At 35.6% G+C, this 23,111-nt stretch overlaps 1 protein-coding gene across 1 annotated transcript in view; it reads left to right on the top strand.

Annotated features, from left to right (window-relative positions):
- LOC128982127 (procathepsin L-like) overlaps positions 1-23,111 on the top strand; it is a 163,339-nt gene that overhangs the window by 97,707 nt on the left and 42,521 nt on the right. The window contains exon 5 of the mRNA XM_054401177.1: positions 4,762-4,962. Coding sequence (XP_054257152.1) covers positions 4,762-4,962 — 201 coding nt within the window. The remainder of the gene's footprint in view (positions 1-4,761; positions 4,963-23,111) is intronic.

The raw sequence follows: 23,111 nt of genomic DNA, 5'->3' as shown, positions 1-23,111 counted from the left end.
TAAAATCGATGTCGCTACGGATGTAAATAGCAGACCCACCGCATCGAATTTCAGACCTACAGAAAAAACTGGCAGCATTGAGGTCAGATATTTTGCCTATAAAAGTCAGTTTCATTTTGAGTTAAAAAATGTTCACACAAACACAAGATGTCTAGCTTCTCATTTTCAGCAAATAGAGTCAAAAGGGCTTGCTTAGGCCTAACACTCTGGACATTCCAGTGACCCAGAAGTAAGGTGTCATTAGGCCTAGTGTTGAATATGTCTTTAGTTATGTTTGCCAGTTGTTCAGGCTTGCTCTGCCTAAAAAAACTCTAGATTGAACATTATGCCTACTTCGAATGTGAAATTTTCGCACAAGTGCACCAGCAGGCCAAAAATTCAGCGCTCAGCAACTTAGATTCAGAAACTGAGGTTACCCCTATCTTGAACGATTTGTAACTATTGGATTTCGTTTTGAGTTCTATACAATCACTGACTGTTACCTGCCTGTCAGAAAGATACTTAGAAACTGAGTCGCAAGATTCATTTACTGAAATTCTGGTCAAAAATATATAATTTCTTTCGGTTGGAGAACTATTTACAGGTTTAGCAGTTTTGAGGCCTACCTCGTTTCCAGTGCAGACGATGATGTTTTTGGAGGGTTCTAGATTTGGGAGTCTGTGAAGGTCCCGTGGTAACACTTGTAGTTTGTAGATTTTTCGGTAGGGCTTTAGGTTTATCCGCAAAACTAACACTCAGATCTCTATTTACAAATTTAGAGCTGACATCTACAGAAGAAGTGGGGTGAGAAACTTTAGAGCGGCCATGTTGTTGTTGAGTTCCGCCAGAAATTTTACTGAGTTCAGTCAGTAGTTCATCCCCAATCCCAACATCAGGCGTTAAGCACAGACCATTAGGAGGAGTCACAGTCCCATTAGTGACAGAGGCTATACCCAGTCTTTCAGGAAGAGTATCAGAGGCAGTCTGAGTTGAGGAACGGGCGGTATTTGCAGACATGTCAGTGGGGGACAGTAATGACATTTTCATCTTTTCCATCCGATTTGGATGTCTGTGTCACTGTCAATGCAGACGACAAATCACTACTTTCGTCAAGTACATGTGTTTCCTGTTTAGAGCAACTTGTGTCTAACCTCACTTTGTCAATATGAGAAGAATCATAAGATAACATTTTGGTAGCCCAAAACATTGTCAATTTTCTTTGTTATTTGAGAGTTGCTCGAAACAACTCTTTCATCAAACCCAGAATATCCTTGGTCACAATGTCAGCATTGAATCTACTTACGTGAACTTTCAGTGTATCATGGCAGTTATCACAAAACCACTTCACTTTATCACCTAAGGCCAAAATCATGTCGTATTCATTAGATGAGATCATTAAACACTTCGAGTGAAACCACACCTCACAATAACCCTCACAACAGAGTCCTTTATCGTTTTATTAACATTTTTGGAGCACACTCCACACTGCGCGCGCTTCCTAGTAGCCATTGTTGCCGGAAGTCGTTACAGCCCAGCAGAGCCAGAACGAATATACGGCCAGTAGACAGGGTAGAGCAATAACACCCAGCGAGAATTTCGTTACATGCCCGCCGAGCTGGGGCTGGGATGTGTCACCTGGATGTCACGGTGTGGTGGGGGAGGAACGGACCGGTAACAGGTTACAAAATTAACAGGTTACTGTAACCTGTTACCAAGTTGTAATGGAACGGTGTAACGCGTTTGTAATGAAGTGTTAAAGAAGGCCAAGGTTTGGTATCAAAATATGGACAAAAACACCAAACACCAGAAAAGGTACTCGGTGACATGAAGGAAAATGTACTGAGGGAAAGACCTGAGGGAAAGCACCAAGAAAAGGTACTCAGAGACCAGAGGGAAAAGTACTGAGGGAAAGTACGAAAATTAATAACTTCTAAATAAAACTTTAAAACGGATTTTTACCCCTTGACCGCTTTTGGGTCGTTACAAGAACATTTGTAGGAAATGTGAGAAAAATGAAAGGAGGCTTCGAATAATCAACAGAACAGGCCAGAGCCAATAGAAGAATGACTTGGAAGCATTTGATAACGCTGTACAAAGGGAGTTGAGCCAGCAATCCTGTACAGTTGCGAATTCTAAGGTAAAAAGGCTAGGAAGGTAAGATTGAAAGGAAAACCTTTGAGTAAACACAGAAAAGTTTCGTTTAAAATATGAAAATCAATACACAGTCTCGCATGATACGAATAGGGGTTTGACCAGAGCAATTCTAATTGACTCATCAAAGAAAGGATTAGGATATTTGAAAACAAGGAGGCGGGTAGGACAACATGGCAAGATTGCCAGAAGAGAGGAGACATTAGATGAGTCACAAATGCGCCGGGAGCAGAGTGAGGAATAAAGGTAAACGTTTGGATGTAATTCAAACATCAGAAGGAGACGGGAACAATATTGGGTGATTGACCATTATTGAACGCATTATTTGTCACTGGACATAGAAAATTTCAAGGCGAATTTGTGGAGATTTAACGTGTCGGAAGAGGAAGTATGCAAATGGAAATGGAGACCGCGAGTCACGTATGTATGAAATGTCCACTTTAAGGGGCAAATAGGAGAAAACACAAATAAAGCCTGAAGAGGAAAGGCTTAGAGATGCGATGGTAAAACTTTATGAGAGACAATGAAACAATTGAGCTATTTAGGAAAGTATCTAAAGAAATAGGAAGAACCAGTGGTGCATATAGGCTTTTAAATTATTATTAAATTTATTATGTGAGTCGGTGGCTCAGTTGGTAGCGTCACTGACTATGGGCCCAAGGCAGCGATATCATGGGTTCGGATCCTGGTCACTGCCACTAATATTTATCAGTACAGTTCACCTTCATACTGTACCAGCTCACCCCTTGCTTTGCTGGATACGTTCCACGCACAGATCAGTAGTCTATGTGGACGGGCAAATGCAAGGTTAAAAGAGGTCACCAACCTCTTAAAAAAATAATAATAAAAACAGTAACAAACAAAAACAAAGAATGAAAATCAATGAAAACTTCCCCATGAAGGGGAGAGGAAAGTTTAGAGCGAATCCCTATCGCTCACGGTGGTAGGGGGGAGGGAGTAACGCTGTTAGGTCTTGAACACATAATGTCTTTGGACGAGGAGTACTACTTCTACATATACTATATCAGTGTACAACTATACTACTCAATATAACGGATAAAAATATAACAATAGTGTATAATACAACGTTACGAGTCCGGTGAGTAATGTTTTGCCTTCGTCTCACACAAATTTAGCATATTATTAAAATCATCTAGACATTTCTTTGTTTTGTTTAGTATGTTAATATTTTAACTCTATTGACGACAAAATGTTTAAGTGTAGAATCATTTACTCCATAAAATGCATAAATGAATACCAACTAGAGGGGACAGTTCCAGGGGGTACAATTCCAGCCCGTTCTTTGGTATAAAAGAAAGGGTACATTTAATTTCAGGGTGGTGCAATCTCGGTCCCAGAATAAATACTAGACTGTCGGGTGGTACAATTTAAATTCCAGGGCGGTACAGTTCCATCTCGTACACTGACCACATAAGCGTGGGTTTTAATTGGGGGGGATGGGGTTAATTCCGGCATATACAGTTTTTAGATGTCGGTGGATTTAATCAAATCACTCGTGCATAAAAATATCAAAGTTTTATAAAGGGCGTACTACTCCGGCCCATACAAATCGTTTTGATTGAAAAAAATAAACGTTATTGTGACGTCACTATCTTGAGGGGGGCAACTTTCCAGGAGGTAGAATATTATCACCCCGTGTTTAGGTTATAAACAACAAACAATAATTAAGACATTTCTTAAGAAATTAAATTAAAATTATTAATCCAGATGTCACTACAAAAATGTAGAAAGAGAAACGACCATGAGAATGGGTTGTACATTAGTTAAATGTTCCGTTCAGAAATAAAACCACGCAGTTTTTATTTTATTATTTTTAAACCGAATCGTCTTTGGATAAAGCTGTAAGAGTATATTTCATAAACTGTCAAACTAATTGTGTTCAAATTGATAGTGGTCCTTGAATATCCAACAGGATAACGTGTTTCGGTATATTGTTATACCATAATCAGATCCTATATACAAAACATTTAAGTTTTTCGACTCATGATGTCACGTCACAGTTTTTAAGCACAGTTACAAAACATTTAATCACGAAAAAAAACCTATTTACAGTCTTTACAGTAGTCTCGACACTTGAAATTTATGCATTGATTTCCTTTTGTCTCTCGTTTTTAATTAGTAGGCGTACTGTAAATAGTTTTTAAACAGTCTGTTTTTCGTGATTATATGTTTTGTAACTGTGTTTTAAAACTGTGACGTGACATCATGAGTCGAAAAACTTAAATGTTTTGTATATAGGATCTGATGATGGTATAACAATATACCGAAACGCGTAATCCTGTTGGATATTCAAGGACCACTATAGGCAGTATGCAGGTATTGTAACCTTCTTATTTTGATTTGCATGAAGTGGGCTAGAAAAACAACCAGAACATGAAATTATTGTGTTTAGTATCATTTCAGGTAATTTCGTATCAGTGTATGATGTTACTCATTTAAGTAAGAAACAATAATGAGAAATTACGTATTTATTCTGATAAAGAATGCTGACAACGACCTCCCAAATAATATAACCTTTTACCTCCAACCTCCATGGATAAAAATATAAATACCTTCTTAAAAATATCTTACTTTTCAAGACTCTGGCGTAATATATTCAACCTGTTCCAGGTTGGAAATGTAGAAGGACAGAACTACATGAAAACCAAGAAGCTGGTGTCATTGAGTGAGCAGAACGTTCTTGACTGCAGCAATGAAAGAAGTAAATACTATTTCAAAGGATGTGAGGGAGGAAATATTTGGGACGCTTTCTATTACATTAATGACAACGAGGGAATTGACACAGAGGCTTCCTACCCCTACGAGGCTAAAGTAAGCTGATATAAGACGTAGAGAGTAATAGGCTGATATATGAGCTGGATGGAGTATTAGTTTAAGGTCTTCTGAATGGTCTTTAGTTCTATCTTGACATCCTACGGCACTATTCCTTAGCTAGAGACATGTTTATACTTTACTTTAGTCTAGTCTTACTTCGGGGCACTATTGCGTTGTTACAAGTAATTGTTGCCTTGAAGGATTTTAACCCGAGACCCCAGGGACAGACATCTTGAGCTCTACGAATAGACCAAATCAACCCTTGCCACTAGCTTCTGGTGGAATTGTTTTTGTATTTAGTTTTATTGGGAAATATGATACAATTATGTCTTCGAATATACATTTTTAAATCCATATCAATACTAGATGGGTTTATTTAGAGTATGCCTATATTGTATCATATTGGCCTAAACAGATTTTGTTCGACCAAGGTCTTGATGAAAATTAAATGAGGTTAAAAAACAACTGTTAGTTCATGCATTGGCCGATAATTAACGCCTTATTCTATAATATTTCTTATTAACTTACTAAAAAACATACCTCCACTCCAGGAAAAATGCTGGCTAAATGAATTTTCATTTACTTGATTAGAATTTAAATTACATTAATTTAACGAGTACTTAGGTTTGCTGGCAGGCGGAAGAATAAAATAGTTTTCCATAAAATTATAAAAGTACTAGCTGTAACCCGCGGGCTTTGCCCCGTTTAACTTCTTAATTTTCAAGATGATCTCGTTTGCATGGCTCAATCACGTCCTGGTTAAAGTTCGTTCGCTACGCTCACTCACCTTTAGGTTGGAGCTCGTTCGCTGCGCTCACTTTCCTTCAGGTTAGCTCGTTCGCTACGCTCACTTGCCTTCAGGTTAGGTCGTTCGCTACGCTCACTCGCCTCCAGGTTGAAGTTCGTTCGCTACGCTCACTCACCTTTTGGATGCAAATTAGCTGTTGTCATAAATGTAAAAGAAATAATAGTGCTAGTTCTGCACCCTGTTGGTAATCCTTGTAACTTTAATGCTATTGAACATCATAGAACAGAACCAACTTGTTTAATTGAAACAGCTGTTAAGATTCATTAATTCCATTTCTCATAAGGTTAACATGGGAAACTCTAGAGCCACTGGGGCGGAGCCCGGAAGGATTTTTGGGATAAAAATATGCCTATATGTTAATCGGGAATATGAGCTATCATCATGCCGAATTTCAGCCCGATCCGACCAGTATTTTTTGTGTTTACTTTTCCCATACACACATACACACATACAGCAACCACCTCTTTTTTATAATAGTATAGATATGATAAATTAAATAAATTTTCCGAACGTGTTCGTTAACTTCCTAAAACGTTCTAAAAATGTATTCGTAAACATGCAATCTACAATAGTTTAATTTTTCTCCATAAAAATAAAATAAACATTTTTATTTTAAAGTTCTTTTTAAGTTTTCTCCTTAACATTCAAGTGCATAACAACACTTACTAGATTGTTTAATTTTTAAGCCCTACAAGATTGTTTTTCGATAAAATGTAGGTTTATTTCCAAATGACATCAAAATTGGTTTTCATACAAAATTATCTAAACAAGCAAACTACAACAGTTAAACTTTACAAAAAGATTAGAGAGAAATGATAAAATTTGCAGGGTCAAAAGGAAGAAAAATCATGTTTTTCTCCATAAAACTACACATTAACCTCTGTTCCAATAGTCCGATTATTCTGGTTCGTGAATTCGTCCGAATAAACGTATGTTTACAAGTTTAAAACAAATTTGTCATAAAAATCTGAACATTATTTCTTGAGTGATCGTGCCCAGACACACACATACACACACACACACGCACACACACACACACACACACACACACATACGGGGTTTTACCGAATACTCACAAGCAAACACCTAATTGTGGCAACTTTCAAACTGCGGCCACCAGTGAATGAAGGTGGTAGAACCATGTGTGCATCGATATTTTTAATGAACACTCCATTTTAACATCTAACGTTCCAGGTTTTAATTGTGGCACCCTGCCACAAATCGGTATATATCAGTGGACAGGATGCCACTAATGCGTTGTAGTGCTTGAGCGGTGTGTTCGCCCCCCCCCCCCACTTCTCACGTGCGCTGTTGCCAGTTCTCCGTTCTAGTTCCTTCATTCCGTTCTGTATTCATGTGGCTGTGCCCTAGCAACTGTAGCTCATTGCCCGCGCTCATCACGTCGTCTTTTATTATAATAATAATGCATACTATAATAATGCACACTGATAGTCAACACAACTACAACTTTAAGGTTATGTGAAGAAATAATTTGAGGAATCAGCAAAAATAAAAATAAATAGTTGCTAGGCAACGGTGATGATAACACAATTATATTGCAATGGTATGGATTTTGATTGTGTATTTAAAATGCATTCGTGTTTTAAGTAAGTAAGCGGACAGCTGATTTTGCGGCCCCGGCCTGTAAAAACTTGCTCGGTCCCCAAATTACGATTACAGCTGGCATGGCCAGCAAAACGTAACTTTCAGCACAACTTCCACCATTAACGTATGTAACATTATAAAAAAAAAAAAAAAAAAAACATTATAGTGTGGTGAAAAATCCATAGCTTACGTCGTTTTAACGATGTTTAAACGATGTTAAAGTTGTAGTTGTGTTGACTATCAGTGTGCGTTATTATAGTGGTGAATTGTGGTAATAGGGTATAGTGTGGTGAAAAATAGCGTCGTACCACGGACCGAAATGGTTTTGCAGCTCTCGATCGATTTAAGTTCTCGACTTCGTCTGGAACTTAAAAACTATCTCAAGCCGGCAAAACCTCATTTTCGGCCCTAGGTACGAAATATACTATTTCACCACTCTATGATGTTTTTGGCTATTTTACATACGTTAATTGTTGTCTGAAAGTTACGTTTTGCTGGCCATGCCAGCTGTCATCGTCATATGGGGACTGAGCAGGGGTTTACATCCCTGGGGCCGAAAAATCACTTGTTAGCTTATTTACTTAAAACATTAATGTATATTAACTGCACATGCTGTATCTATGGCATTGCAGTAGACTCGTTTTTTCGTCACAGCTGCCTAGACAACTATTTATTTAATTTTTTATTTTGCTGATTCCTCAAAATATTTCACATAAATAAGAGGGACGTTATATTGCAAAACATACTTGGGTGAAAAATAGCGTTCGTACCACGAGCCAAAATGGTTTTGCAGCCCTCGATCGTTTCACGTTTTCGACTTTGTCTCGAACTTAAAACCCGATCTCGAGTCGGCAAAACCTCACTTTCGCCCCCAGGTACGAAATATACTATTTTTTACGGTGGATTTAGAGACCCAAAGATTCTCACCCCGTTGCGAAGCACGGGCAGAAACACTATAGTTAATTATAAGATTATAAAGTCTTTACTGTTTTGTCTCTACATTGCGTAGAGTCATGAAGTGTTTGGTCATTTCTACGTTTTATATAATAAGAAAGCCGTAACGAGTCTTATGTCAATATCTGTACGTTTGTTTGATTTTTTCTGTCATTGTGTCTGTAACGCCAAAATTCCAATTCACGTGTCCTACCTTGAGAAAACTAAAACACCGTTCATGATCCAAATAGTTGTGTAATTGTTTGAATAAATTTGCCAAGTTTGATCAAAATATATCCATAAACAAGCAAACTACAACATTTTACAATATTCTCCATAAGAATAACATGGGAATTTTAAATTTACAATTTTTGAATTTGTCCTGTTACCAATAACCGTACAAAAACACTTTGATATACTTAATTTTTTGTTTCGTTTTTAAGCTATTTAAAAAGGCTGGATATAAATTGGGAAATTTTGTATTTTTAGGATAACGTTTTTCTCCATTGCATATATCAGTAACAATATGTATAGTATCAAACTCAGTAATAGCATTGACTACTGTATTTAAACCTTAACTCAAGTGTTTATATAGTCAATGAGGCTACTGGTATGAGGCATATGACTTGCCAAAGCGTAATATTATTTTATTCGTCATGCTACTGCCCCACAAAGTTTATACAGGGTGTTCAAAAAAGGTTTGGGACATATTTTACCTAGTGGTTCCTTGGGTAAAAATAAAGAGAAAATGAGGAATAACATTTCTCCAAAATCACTTTGTTAACCAGATATCCCCCACTTTGTATTTTTTACATAAACATTTTTATGTTATAATATTTTCAACCGATCATTGAAACTTGGTATGTATGTTAGGGTAGAAGAGACCCGTATAAAAACCATCTTGATTAAACCTAGAATTTGAAAATGGCAGAAATTTAAAATTGTTAAACTTAAATTACTAAAAAATTGTTGTTTTTATGAAACAAATTCAAGAACACTTTTATTGAGCATTTTTAATTATCTATCAAACGATACCAAGTTCAAAAAGATCGAATAAGAAATAACTGAAATATTACGATTTTTAGTTGTAAACAGGGGGCAAAACTGACTGCCTTATTCTACACCATTTTTGCCAGACGGGTCTCGAACCTGTTACCTTCGACTTATGAGCCTCTTACTCTACCTCTGAGCTATCTGTGATTGTTGTTATTAACAGTTTTCAAGTGGCGAAACAGTAGCAAAGGTCGCAATACTTAAAATATTTTTGATAAATCGAGTATTTGAAATTTTTTCTGGGATTTGGAGAGGATACTGGTGTTTGAATATAGATTATTTAATTCTTATTATATTAGAACAGAAATGTTATTATAATTGATTGTTATATGCTTAATTAATCTTTTCCCTTAAAGTGTTCAACAAAATTGCTCAAATGAGTTAAGGAATATTAATAAAAAAAAATACTTGCATTATTATAATTATTATGTGCTAAGTAGGTGTTCCACTACTGTTTCTAGTATCACAAAGATCACAAAATCATATGACTGCACTTATTATGGATCAAATTTTCTCCAAAATCGTCTTATATTCTGCTGCCATAACATTTATGTTATTATAAAAAAAAAAATTTGTTAAAATGTGTTTTAGAATATTTTATACTTAAATCCAACAAAGGCCCATCGATTCTTTCCTTTGTAGGGCCAACAAATACAAGTTTCCGTTGGGCTAATGTTGGCAAGGCGTTAAAATTTCCGCCAACCATTTCCCAACATTGGGCCAACGATGTGTGCTATTTGGGTATTTCCTCTTCGTCGGTGGGCATGGTGTTGTCAATTAGGTACATACTTCCATATGCTTAAGGGCAACTAAGCTCGAACCAGAACAAATAACATTGTTTGTCCCTACCAATTTTTGACCGATATCCTGCTTCTAGGTATCAGAGTATGTGGTTCCCAGCAATTAAACGTCCAATCATCAACTTAGTCGCTTGTCAACCGAATCGCTGTTTGATAAGCCTCCGTGTGTCCTAGTGTGTAGTGGCCTTTAGGGTTAATGGTGAAAAATTTAATAATACACAAACACAGTTAGGCGCATCGGTGTTAACGACCGATTTAATATAAACACACGTTTGGGTGTCAGGTGTCCACAGAAAAAATGCCATTATTTTCCATGACTATCCATGACCATTTATTTACCATTGATTTCCATGACTCATGAAATTTACTAAAAAATTATAATATAGCATACACACACACACGAATAATACTGCCTGGACAAATTATTCCTCAGACAATACTGAACTATCTATTTTGGGGGCCCACCAGCTTTACGTAAAGATACGTGGAAGAATTGTAGCGGTACTGGGCTCATAGGATCGATTTGAGGCTCAATTAAAGTCAGAGATTTCTTGTGCGTGCTATCATTCTAAGTCATAATATTTTATTTAACTAAAATTAAATAACTGAGCCAAGCCACATCTATATCAGAGCCATTTTGATGATCTAAATTTAGTAATGCATTCTACCAATTAAACTAATAAATAAGAATAAGCTAAAAAACTCCTATCGCGCCTTATGGTCCCGAAAGGTACTGATAACTCAGTTTACATAATGGATATTTAATTGACGATAGAATCCCTAACTCCTTAGTCCCTCCCCCCCGTACAGAAAAGAATTAGAACATGATTTTTAAATAAATAATGATTTAGCTTAATACTATAACTTATCGATTTCATCCCGTTCATCGATTTCATCCCGTTCCTCGTCGATGTGAACACTCCGGGGAGAGGTGGCTGTGACTCCAGGCAAGGCCGCACTAGATATACGCACACAATATCAACTTCCTTATTTCCAATAAAAAATTTATTTGCTTCTCGTCTAATACCATATTTAGTGTCTGTCATACTACTTTTTTACTGAGGTAATTTCCTAAATAGTCTGATGCTAAAAGACCAAAATCTAATTTCCGTGGGGTGTGTGGTTGTAATGGTTGTAATCTTGGTATTATTGGTATTCTAGATAGAGTCATTGGGAGAATCTCCATTCGAGGCCTCTCTGTTTTGGCGATTTTTTTTTATTCTTGTAATGGCTCTATTAAAAATTGGAATGTTTGAAACCTCTCTTCAGCCTCTAGAAACTTGCCACGTTTTAAAGCTCTATATTTTTCTCGTATTTGATTTGCAGAGTCAACCAATTCTTGTTGAATGTTTTTCATCTTTTATTTACATTTTATTTATCTCATTTGACAAAGGATTGTACTCAAACACTTTATCATGTATTATCAAACAATATGCAGATGTATTTACTGGCACATTTTCTGCAGTTTCAATCTCTAATTTAATATCAACAATTCCTTCCTTCACTGTTTCGTTCTGTCTAGAACAGTCTATTACAATTAGTGGATATTTCTTCATAAACTCAGCCCTACTAATCATAGGATCTGGGATAGTATTATAGTAAGTCTCTCTAAAACTCATAAACATCTCATAAGCTTTAGAGACATCTCCATTTTCAAAGTCGAGATTTAAATCCCTATAAGGATAATATTCAGAGTTTAGAAATACTTTGAGATTTTTTAATTTACAGTTATCAAATTCATCAGTTCTTTTTCGTGCACTATTATCTCTAGCTGTTTGGAAACCAAATATAATATACCTAGGCTTCTCCAAACTTGAAGATGTCTTTACTGACCATGTATGTCTTGTGGTATTGGGATATGATGGAAGTTCGTGCAGCTCTAAACTTCTAAATGCAATTTGCAAATTTTTATTTTGCAATAACATCTTTTGTAATTGTAACCTCTCCCCATCTGATGGTATCACATGTGGCATCACCCATTGAATTGAGTTAAGTGTAATTTTAGGAATCATATAAACAGTGCCACTGGCTGCACTAGTGGTTGTTAATATACAATTCAAATCATTTTTGGATCTTTTCAACACCAATTCTTGTTTGACATTTACTAAAACCTTATTAAAATCCTCAAATACACCCATTAACAGCTCTAATGGCAAACATGTACTAAACTTGCCACCTTTATGGAACTCTTTTATATTCGTGTCAGAATCAAATGCTACATTTGACAATTTAGTTGTTTTATTGTAAGAGCTCAATATTTTCATAAACCAAGAAATTCCTAAGTTTCTTACTTTTATGTTTGAAGTAAATACATACATTGATAGGTAAATTAGTTTAATAAAATAGAACTGAACATCTTCATGAGTCAAAAACTAGAAACAAAAACAATAACAAAAACGAGTTAAAAGTGAGCTGCAATTTAAACAATGTTGAAACATATCACTTCTTCCCACCAAGTTTAGGCTTCTTCAATTAACCTCCTCTGTGGTCTGAAGGTCCTTGTTGATCTTCGCAGCTGAGGAGGTACATTCGGGTGTGGTAAAGCTTCTGCAGGGGATGTTCTAGGTCGTAGCTGAGGAGTGAAATTCGGATGTTGTGAAGCTACTGTAGGGAATGTTGTAGGGCTAGGGAATACAACTGGTGATCCATGGTTTTCTGAATTCCGAACATGTACTTCTACATTTCGCACTTGGAAATCTGAAGAAGACAGTAGCTGTGGTAATTGTTTAATGCAGGGGTCGTCTTCCTCTTCCGATTCATTTAGCCCAGTCAATAAAGGTTTAGAAAGGGAAATAATTAGGGTAAAGCTGAATTTTACCCTATTGATAGATATATACTAGAGGAACATTTTTACAAGAGTCCCCGAAAATCCCCCCCGAGCTTCCCCCCCAGGCCCCCCTCAAAGGTTCAAAGTGTCGATTATTACAAATTTGCCATTTTCTCTGTAATTAATAATTGGATCGCATACATCTTTTTGTCATTTTGTTTGCCGTTAACAGAGCTACAATATTGATCCTTTTCATTTTTACGTTAACCCAATAATTAGTTATCTACAGATTTGTTTACACAAAAGAATAGGTAAATTTAAAGTTTACTTTTGAGTTTTACAGTTATATCTTTTTTGTAGGTGGTATTAGAACAAATACTTAAATATAAATAATGTAGACCATAATTTTACGAATCCATTGATATACACTTATATACGGTTATGTGTGATATTATAATCAGGAATAATCAGGTTTGTTTAAAAATGTGATTTTATTTTAATAACTAACTTTAGTATTGTTTGTGTTAAAAAATATATACAGGGTGTTTGGTAGTCAGTGTCAAATATTTTAAGGCATTATTAAGCAAGCAAATTGCGATAAAAATACGCAATTTGGATAGTTATATATCACTACTATATCCGGAAACAGTAATGTTTAGATTTATCCAAATTTCTTGACATTGCCTAATGAAATCTCATATGTCCCAACTGTTAACCTACATAATGATATTTTCAATTGGAATTTTAGAATCGTCATTACATTTTCTACCAGGACCCGTATAATATGGTACAGGTTAACCCATTCGAAATTTTGTAAATTTAACTTTAATAACAAATTTTGAAAAATAGATAAAAAGGGCACTACAACTCGTTTAAGAAAATTGTTTGTCAAGTCGTGTTTAAAACTGTCAAATAGTATAAAAAAACATCTCCACATTTTAAACTTTAAAATTATATGCAATATGTGACATGTAATGTCAGCCTAAGGGGAGAAATATTGTGTCAAACATAAAATTAACATTTTCATTTCATTAACTGCACTCATTAATTACAAGAACGCATATAGTGAGTGTTGTGTGCTAAAGGTATCTGTATAATTAAGTATACCCCAAGTAAACTTGTAAAATCTAATATTTTAGTACATGTTGAATACCACAGTACATAGTCAAAGGGCTTTGAATTATTGAATACCAGGTTAGTATAGAGTATTTCATAAATTCACAGGTCAGAAGTAATTAAAAGAATAAATAATTAACATTATTTTTTTAATTTAAGTTATTTACAAAACAAATTTTGAAATATAAGGTTATATTATTTAGTTTAATTGGAAACAAACAGAAACATGGAAAAGCTGCACTTAAAAAAATTGTTAATATGTGGTTTAAACTACCTGACTGTGTGTTCTTTAGCTTTTCTTTATTGGTGCAGCTGTAAAGCTGTAATCTTATTGGAAAGGGTTCCTCTCAACTTTTGTACAACTACGGTCAATTATAAAGCTTTCTCAAGTCCTCTTCACTGTATATATCTGTAGTATACAGTATACACTTCATTATAAACGAATGCCAAAACAAGGAATAAGATAGGCATAAGATCAGGGAATCTGGATGTCCATGAAAAGGGTCTGCCTCGTCCAAAAAATCCAGATGACTTAAGTCTCTTACCTTATTAGTATAATAAAGAGGAGTGCTATTTTAAAATGTTATACTTTCTATTTAAGTTTGACCAAAATCTAAGTAATCTAAGACTGCAGTTAGGGTGTGCTGTAAAAACCTAGATAGGTTTGTTAATTAAGTTTGTCGAATAAATATATGTTCCATTAAATAAATTGTTTGTAAAATAATTTACGTGTGCATCAAGAACATGAATCCGACATAACCTGTATTTAAGATTCTTAAGGTGTAGCTTATCCATGATATTTGTATGTTTCTAATAAAAAATATATCAGACCTACCTTGTATTTGAAAATTTTTTCGGTAGAAATAATGTAAATTACAAATGATCGGTGTCCTCGTAATCACAACTAACGTGTGTATTTATAAATATCACTGATTTTACGTTACATTCAAAGCACTACAACTAGTTTGGGCTGTACTAAACAACAGTATTAGATTTTACAAGTTTACTTGGGGTATACTTAATTATACAGATACCTTTAGCACACAACACTCACTATATGCGTTCTTGTAATTAATGAGTGCAGTTAATGAAAAAAATTATTAATTTTATGTTTGACGCAATATTTCTCTCCTTAGGCTGGCATTACATGTCACATATTGCATATAATTTTAAAGCTTAAAATGTGGAGATGTTTTTTTATACTATTTGACAGTTTTAAACACGACTTGACAAACAATTTTCTTAAACGAGTTGTAGTGCCCTTTTTATCTATTTTTCAAAATTTGTTATTAAAGTTAAATTTACAAAATTTCGAATGGGTTAACCTGTACCATATTATACGGGTCCTGGTAGAAAATGTAATGACGATTCTAAAATTCCAATTGAAAATATCATTATGTAGGTTAACAGTTGGGACATATGAGATTTCATTAGGCAATGTCAAGAAATTTGGATAAATCTAAACATTACTGTTTCCGGATATAGTAGTGATATATAACTATCCAAATTGCGTATTTTTATCGCAATTTGCTTGCTTAATAATGCCTTAAAATATTTGACACTGACTACCAAACACCCTGTATATATTTTTTAACACAAACAATACTAAAGTTAGTTATTAAAATAAAATCACATTTTTAAACAAACTAATAATACACCAAACGGGTTTTAAATGACAAGGCCTAAAGGTATTTCACTCAAACTAACTGCACTATTTCTACTACACAAAACTGTCATATCAATGTCAAGTCAAGTGAAAACACGAAATAAAGTGTAGTGTTGCCAATCTCTGGCGCACAAATTTCCCTACGCCATTGGTCGTCGCCCGCGCGGTGTCTGCCGCGTAGAACCATTCACATTCTTTCTACCTTCCTGATTATAATATCACACATAACCGTATATAAGTGTATATCAATGGATTCGTAAAATTATGGTCTACATTATTTATATTTAAGTATTTGTTCTAATACCACCTACAAAAAAGATATAACTGTAAAACTCAAAAGTAAACTTTAAATTTACCTATTCTTTTGTATAAATAAGTCTGTAGATAACTAATTATTGGGTTAACGTAAAAATGAAAAAGATCAATATTGTAGCTCTGTTAACGGCAAACAAAATGACAAAAAGATGTATGCGATCCAATTATTAATTACAGAGAAAATGGCAAATTTGTAATAATCGACACTTTGAAACTTTGAGGGGGGCCTGAGGGGGAAGCTCGGGGGGGATTTTCGGGGACTCTTGTAAAAATGTTCCTCTAGTATATATCTATCAATAGGGTAAAATTCAGCTTTACCCTAATTATTTCCGAAGTTCACTGTTTTTGGGTCTTTATTGACTGGGCTAATTGTCTTGGTAAAATTTACGCATTTGACTTGTATATCTTTTAGTGTGTCCATTAGAATCAATCAACCATGTGTTCCTACCTAACTGTCTAAGTATGGTTCCTATTTTCCATTTTACTTTCCCTTCAACAAAAGTACGAATGTACACTTTACTCCCAATAGAAAAGCCTCTGCTTTGCTTATATCGCAGCCCTTCAGAAGGTTCATCTCTTTAGTTTATCTCTTGTGAAGGTTTGATAAAATCTAATTTAGTTCGCAGATTACGACCCAAGAACAAAAATGCAGGTGTTTGTCCAGTTGCAGTGTGAGGTGTAGCTCGATAGCGAAATAAATATGTCCACAAGTTGTCTGTGAACAAGCTAGGCTCTTTATTGTACTGTAATTTGTTCATAGCTCTTTTAAAGGTATCTACATTTTTCTCCACTTGTCCATTTGAACTTGGGTGAGCTACTGGAGTCATAATATGTTTGATATTATTACGCAAGCAGAAATCTGTAAAACCTTGCGAAGTAAATGAAGTTCCGTTGTCTGAGACGATTGTTCTAGGTATTCCATATTTACACAACACATTCTTGAGCGCTTCTACTGTCTTTTCTGCGGTAATAGAGGACATAGGTACTATTTCTGGCCATTTCGAGAAAGCGTCAATTACTAAGAGAAACATTTGTCCGTAAAATGGTCCAGCAAAATCTAAATGGATTCGACTCCAAGGTTCACTTTCTTTAGGCCAGTTGAATAGATGTTTTTTACTTGGTAAATCTTTTGCAAACAAGTTACATTCATGGCAACAGTGACAAGTCTGTTCAATTAGAGCATCCATACCATGACCACCACACATGACCCCGAGCCTCTGACTTCATTCTGACTATGCCATTGTGAGATTCATGCAAGTAGTTCATGATGTAAGTTCGGTATTTAGGTGGAATAACAGTTCTTATTCCCCACAGAAGACAGTTATTATGTAGAGTCAGTGCATCTTTCTTAGAAAAATAAGGCTTCAAGTTCTCATCTGGACACTTATTAGGCCAACCAACTTTTACATAGTGCATCACCTTCTTCAAAACAGGGTCCTTAACCGACTCCTCAGCGATTTCAGTACAAGTAATAGGAATCTCTGAATGCACTTCTGTTTGAATTGTCGCTACTATTGTATGGTGTCCCCCATCATTGGAATCAAAAGAATTAGGTTAAAATGACGGTAATCTACTTAAACCATCGACTTTACCAAAATTTTTTGTTGATATGTATTCAATGTCATACGTATAGTTAGACAGTATTAGTGCCCAACGCTGAAGTCTATTGGCAGTTGTGGAAGGGACTTCTTTCCTAGATCCAAAAACTGTAAGCAAGGGTCTGTGGTCGGTCTGTAAAATGAAGTGTTTTCCCAGTAGATATGGGCGAAATTTCTTTATCGCAAAAAAGATGGCCAGCCCTTCTCTTTCTATTTGAGAATAGTTTGCTTCAGTGGAAGTCAATGTTTTTGAAGCATATGCAATGGGCTTTTCAGAGTTGTCAGAAAATCTATGAAAAATTGCAGCACCGATTCCTAGTGCTGATGCATCTGCAGCAAGAATGATGGGTAACTCTGGATTGTAATGTGTTAGTATAGGTGCATTCATTAACAAGTCTTTTAATTTGTTGAAACTGCGTTTACATTGATCAGTCCACAACCAGTCTACTCCTTTCTTTCGCAGTTGATTTAAAGGATAACAAACTTTTGAACAAATTCTGGTATGAATTTGGAGTAGTATGTAACCATCCCAAAAATTGCCTCCAACTCTTTGACATTTGATGGCTGTGGCATATCTACAATGCCTTGAACTTTAGAATCCGAAACTTGTATGCCATGTTTTGTTATGACAAACCCAAGATATGTCACTGTTTCCTGCATAAACTTGCATTTATCTTTGTTCAATTGGAATCCAAACTCATTAATTTTATTGAAAATATTCTTTAGATTTTTGTAGTGTTCTTCATCATTGTGCCCTGTAACAATTATATCATCTAGATAGTTTGCTACGCCTGGCAACCCATTCAACATGTTGTACATAACTTTAGAAAATATAGCTGGAGCGGATGCGATTCCAAAACAAAGTCGCTTGTGAACCATGCCCTCGTGCCTGCACCCAGACTAACGAAATGGAAGCGTGATCCATGCGCAGGCCCGAGGAGCGGCTCACAAAACTTTACTTAACAAAATGAGAACCATGGATGGAGGTTCAAGAACAACACGCCATTTGAGAGAAACAAGCTGTAATAAACCATTTAAAAACACAACAACAATAATTAACAACAATACATGAAACTACCAATTAAACTTGAGATAAATTTCGCTACCAATTTGGCCTACTAACTTACAGTCAAAATATTTATATTTTATTATTCAAAATAGGCTAAAAAGACCTTACTAGCTTTTACCTTCAAAATTCTTTTAAATTAACAAATATATAACAATGAATATAAATATACTGCATTTAGAACTTGGTAACAATATAAATTTTAGGGGCCCCAAAAAGCAGAAGGAATTTAAGAGAATATTTAATAAAATTATAAAATTTAAAAAAAAAGGTCAACAAGTAGGCTAGTTAATCTAATAAATATTTAAAAAGCAATAACAGTTCATAAACTCTGTACGGTAGGCCTATAACAATAATTGGAGTCTCTTCTTTTCTCAAATAAATAAATCTATAAATAAATAACAATCAACAAAACTTGTGGGGTAACTTGCGGTTGCGGTTTGACTTTAGGGGTAGGTCTGGAAGTTCAGCACCGGAGGAGAAAACGAGTGAGGTGGAGAGGGGGCCATCGTACAAGAAGCAGCCAGGGTGTTGCAAACTTCCCCTCCGCCGTGGTAGAAGATGTCCAGAATGTAGTCCTCCTCACGGGCCCCAAAAGACGCGCAGGGCGCTCTAAAATTTACTCCATTGCGTAGCAGAACAAAAGGATTGAAAAAACAACTAAACTGCTTTGCAAAAGGTAAAGCATAGGAACAGATGTAAGAAGATAACTATGTTCTGAAAATCCTCTGCGAGGCAAAACGGCTCTGACGTCGCTGAACCTATGAGTTGCTGGCGGAAGGAGTAAAAGAACAAAAACCCACAGCCTGTTCGGGGTCGTGGGATGTAACAAATGAAACACAGAACTAGCCTACTATAAAAAAAACACTTTGACCATTGATCATGAGTCGTGACATTCGCCGGTGGAATTAGTCACGGCTCAACCTCCCTCCCCAAAAGAGGACACTCCTCTCCAAAAGGGACAAACAAACAAAACAAGCCTCTCCCCCACTTCCTGAAAAGAGATTGACCTGAAAGACAACTCAGGTGTCTGTAGTGGGGAACGCCAAGGGACTTCCAAACTGAGGGGAAAACTCACCCCCAGGGTTTGCTCTGGTCAGAGCTGGAAAATTTTGTGAGGGAAATTCCTTCGCAGAACACAGGGGACAGGAGAATTGATCAGGTTCTCTGGCCCAGTGCACTTCCCACCAAGACACAAGAGGAAAGAAAATTGCCTACGGAAGAGTTCCGCGGAAGGGCTTGAGATGAGAAATGTGCGCCCTCCGGAACACTTTTCCAGTCCGCGGATCTCCAAGCTCCGCCGTGACAGGCGTCAAAAACCTCAGGATGTGGTGGAGACCTGACCACTGATGACACAACTTGGCAGCTCTCTTGTCCACAGCCGAACTGGCCGGATGAGCTTTACAAAACACTAAATCCCCCACCTGGAAAGGGTTGTCTATTCTACCACGATTGTGCTTCCTCCGGACAAATTCCCTAGCTCTGATCAAGTTTCTCCTGGCCGCTTGCCAAGTTGCCTTGACATCAGCCGCACCAGGAGGTGGCAGAAGGTCGCCAATTCCCCACACATTCGCTAACGGGTTGTTAGGAGGATATCCTAGAAACAGCTCGAAAGGGACCGCCTTGTGACTCTCATGGTGAGCAGTATTGAAAGCAAACTGAAGCCAAGGGAGTTCCTGATCCCAGGTGGTCTGCTTGTCAGCATGGAAAGCTATGAGAGCGGAGCAAAGATTGCGATTGAACCTTTCAGCATGAGAAGGCTGTGGATAGTAAGAGGAAGTAGTCACATGGCGGATTCCGTGCCCAAAGCACATTCTTTTGAACAGATGGGAAACAAACTTGTACCACGACATATTTAATTTAGGATTTCTATATTCTTGGTATGGAAAATATACAACACATGTCTTACAAAAGTTGAATTTATTTAACAAACAATTAAAGGCATTTCGACACAATCTTTTGACCAACACATCAAAAGTACAATTTTTTTAGGAAGTACAAGTATAATTAGAAAATCTTAAGTATATTTGGAGAGAGAAGTACCTTTCAAAATTTTAATATATAAAACAAAAACCAGAGCACACATCGCTTTAAATTTAATTTAATAGAAAACCTAATAAAATTGTTTTTAGGGAATTTTGCCCATGATAACGTCAACCCTGTGAACATAAAATAAAACAAATTCTGTAAACTAAGTAAACTTTAAATTTTAATCTCTTTGACATTTTACGTATTACGGCCCAGAATAAAACTCCTGAAATTGATTAGAACAATGAATTTATTTTAAAATTAAATTTATAGGAAAAACAAAGTTAAAATAGCTACTTTACCTCTGATTTGAGGGTGATGAGAAGACATGTGAGACTTGTTCGAGCTTTGAACTAAGAATGAAGAAATTTCCTACTGCACATGGGCTGTAAGGAGGGGATGTTCCCGCCAAAAATATTAACCAATCAAACGCTCGGATTGCCCTAATGACTCATCCCTACAAAACTTAACATGATTTTTAAATTTGCTTGTTCTGACAAAGATCTGGTTTTTTCCAGTAGTTGCTCAACTGTCTTATGTAACTAATTTATATTAAATTCTGTATGCATTTTTTAAATTAACTAAAAAGTACTAAATATGGTACATTTCTCCTCTCCAAAATTCGTACTGAATTTAAAAAACTAAAAAGACCCTCCCCCATGTGCTACTCAATTCACACACAATTGTCCCAAATGTTCAACTCTTCCTGCTGAAAAGTAATAAAATAAAAGGAACCACTTATTTCTTAAAATCTACACTAATAACCCTTTAACAGTTTTCACACAAACACAAATTATTTCGTTTCTTCTAAGACCCGCTTCCGGAGCGCCAGAGTTGACCCTTGACCTTCGGATCACAGTCGCCCCGAAGATAGCCACATGCCGTCCCTGCTGTTGTCTTATCAGCTCGCTGCATTCCAGCCCTCGGATCAGCTGATGGTCTTGCAGGGGGAATAATTTTGTGGCTTTAAAACTGTTGTGTGTGCACTATACTTTTATTTAAAAAAATCTTTTCATTTATTATTTACCGTTTAAATTAAAATTATCTTTACAAATATGATTATTTGTTTTACAAATTATAAACTCTTCCTTAAAAATCCTTTTTTCTTTGATAGAGTCAAGAAAATAATTGATGGTACTGAGTATGTATTAAGTAAAAGTCATTTTGTCATTTGTTAGTTTAGTAGTGAAGATTCACACAACATTCGTATCAGATTCACGCACGCATTCATACACAGTCAAGTTTTCAGTCAGTTACAGTCCATTTAGCCACCAATATTAAAATTAACATTTAATGCAATAATTCCTTTATTAAGGTACTGTATAAAAGTAAACTAAATATTTTATTGGGCCATTCGCCTTTATTTAAGTTCTACAGTATTTACAAATTCCTCAAAAGACATTTGTTTTGTCCCTCCTCTCCAAACTTTGCTCTACTTTAACTTTAATCTCCATCGTAACAATTTTATGCTTTAATTTTTACGATAAGAAAGCATATCATTAACTCGTTTCTCTTGTTTGTAAAACGTCACATTTAGTTTATTTTTTTTTTATAATCACATGCAAAACCACCAGGGCTTAATTATTTGCATTTCGTGAATTATTAATCCTTATCAACACTCAACGGTGTGATTTACACTTATCATTGAGATCTCATTTTGCAAAAGGTGCACTATTATTATAATAATATACAATGGCCATTATTATTTACAAATATATACAGTCTTTGGACAGTTTCATTTATGTGCAACCACAACTTTCTAAATATTATTTACATGTATAGCTGTTCATAATGATAGAACAACTTGTTACTTTTTTATTTGATGGATGTGTGCTCTTTTTACAAGTGTTGGCTCTTTTACATTCTGAATGATTACAGAAACTGGACTTAAGAACATAAGTATTTTATAGGGACCGGTGTATTTTAAAGTTATTTTACCCTGGTATCGATTAACCTTTTTACTCAGATTATGGCTTTCTAAATACACTAAATCTCCTATTTTATACGGATGTTGACTCTGATTAGGACTATACCTAGCTCGTTTCTTATTTCTAGCTGCTGAAAATTTACAATTTTTTATTGCTCTGTTCATCATATTTTTTATTTCTGTTTGACTTAACTTAACATTTAACAGTTCATCAATCTTCCATAAATTACTTAGACCGTGGTATGGGTTTCTCTTAAACATTAATTCATAAGCAGAACATTTTGTACTCTCATTTAAAGCGGTATTAAGACTCTGTTGCATAAAAAATATGTCCCTATCCCACATGTTTTGACAATTGTGATAGTAAGCTCTTATCTGATTTTTTACACTACCTATGTATCGTTCACATTTATTAGAACTAGCTCTGTAAGGTACAATAGTTAAATGTTGGATGGAATGCTTAA

Source organism: Macrosteles quadrilineatus, unplaced genomic scaffold, assembly GCF_028750875.1.
Source record: "Macrosteles quadrilineatus isolate MER2022 unplaced genomic scaffold, UCM_ALF_1.0 Scaffold_126__1_contigs__length_306307, whole genome shotgun sequence".
Classification (NCBI taxonomy): domain Eukaryota; kingdom Metazoa; phylum Arthropoda; class Insecta; order Hemiptera; family Cicadellidae; genus Macrosteles; species Macrosteles quadrilineatus.
This window is presented reverse-complemented; position numbering and strand designations above follow the sequence as displayed.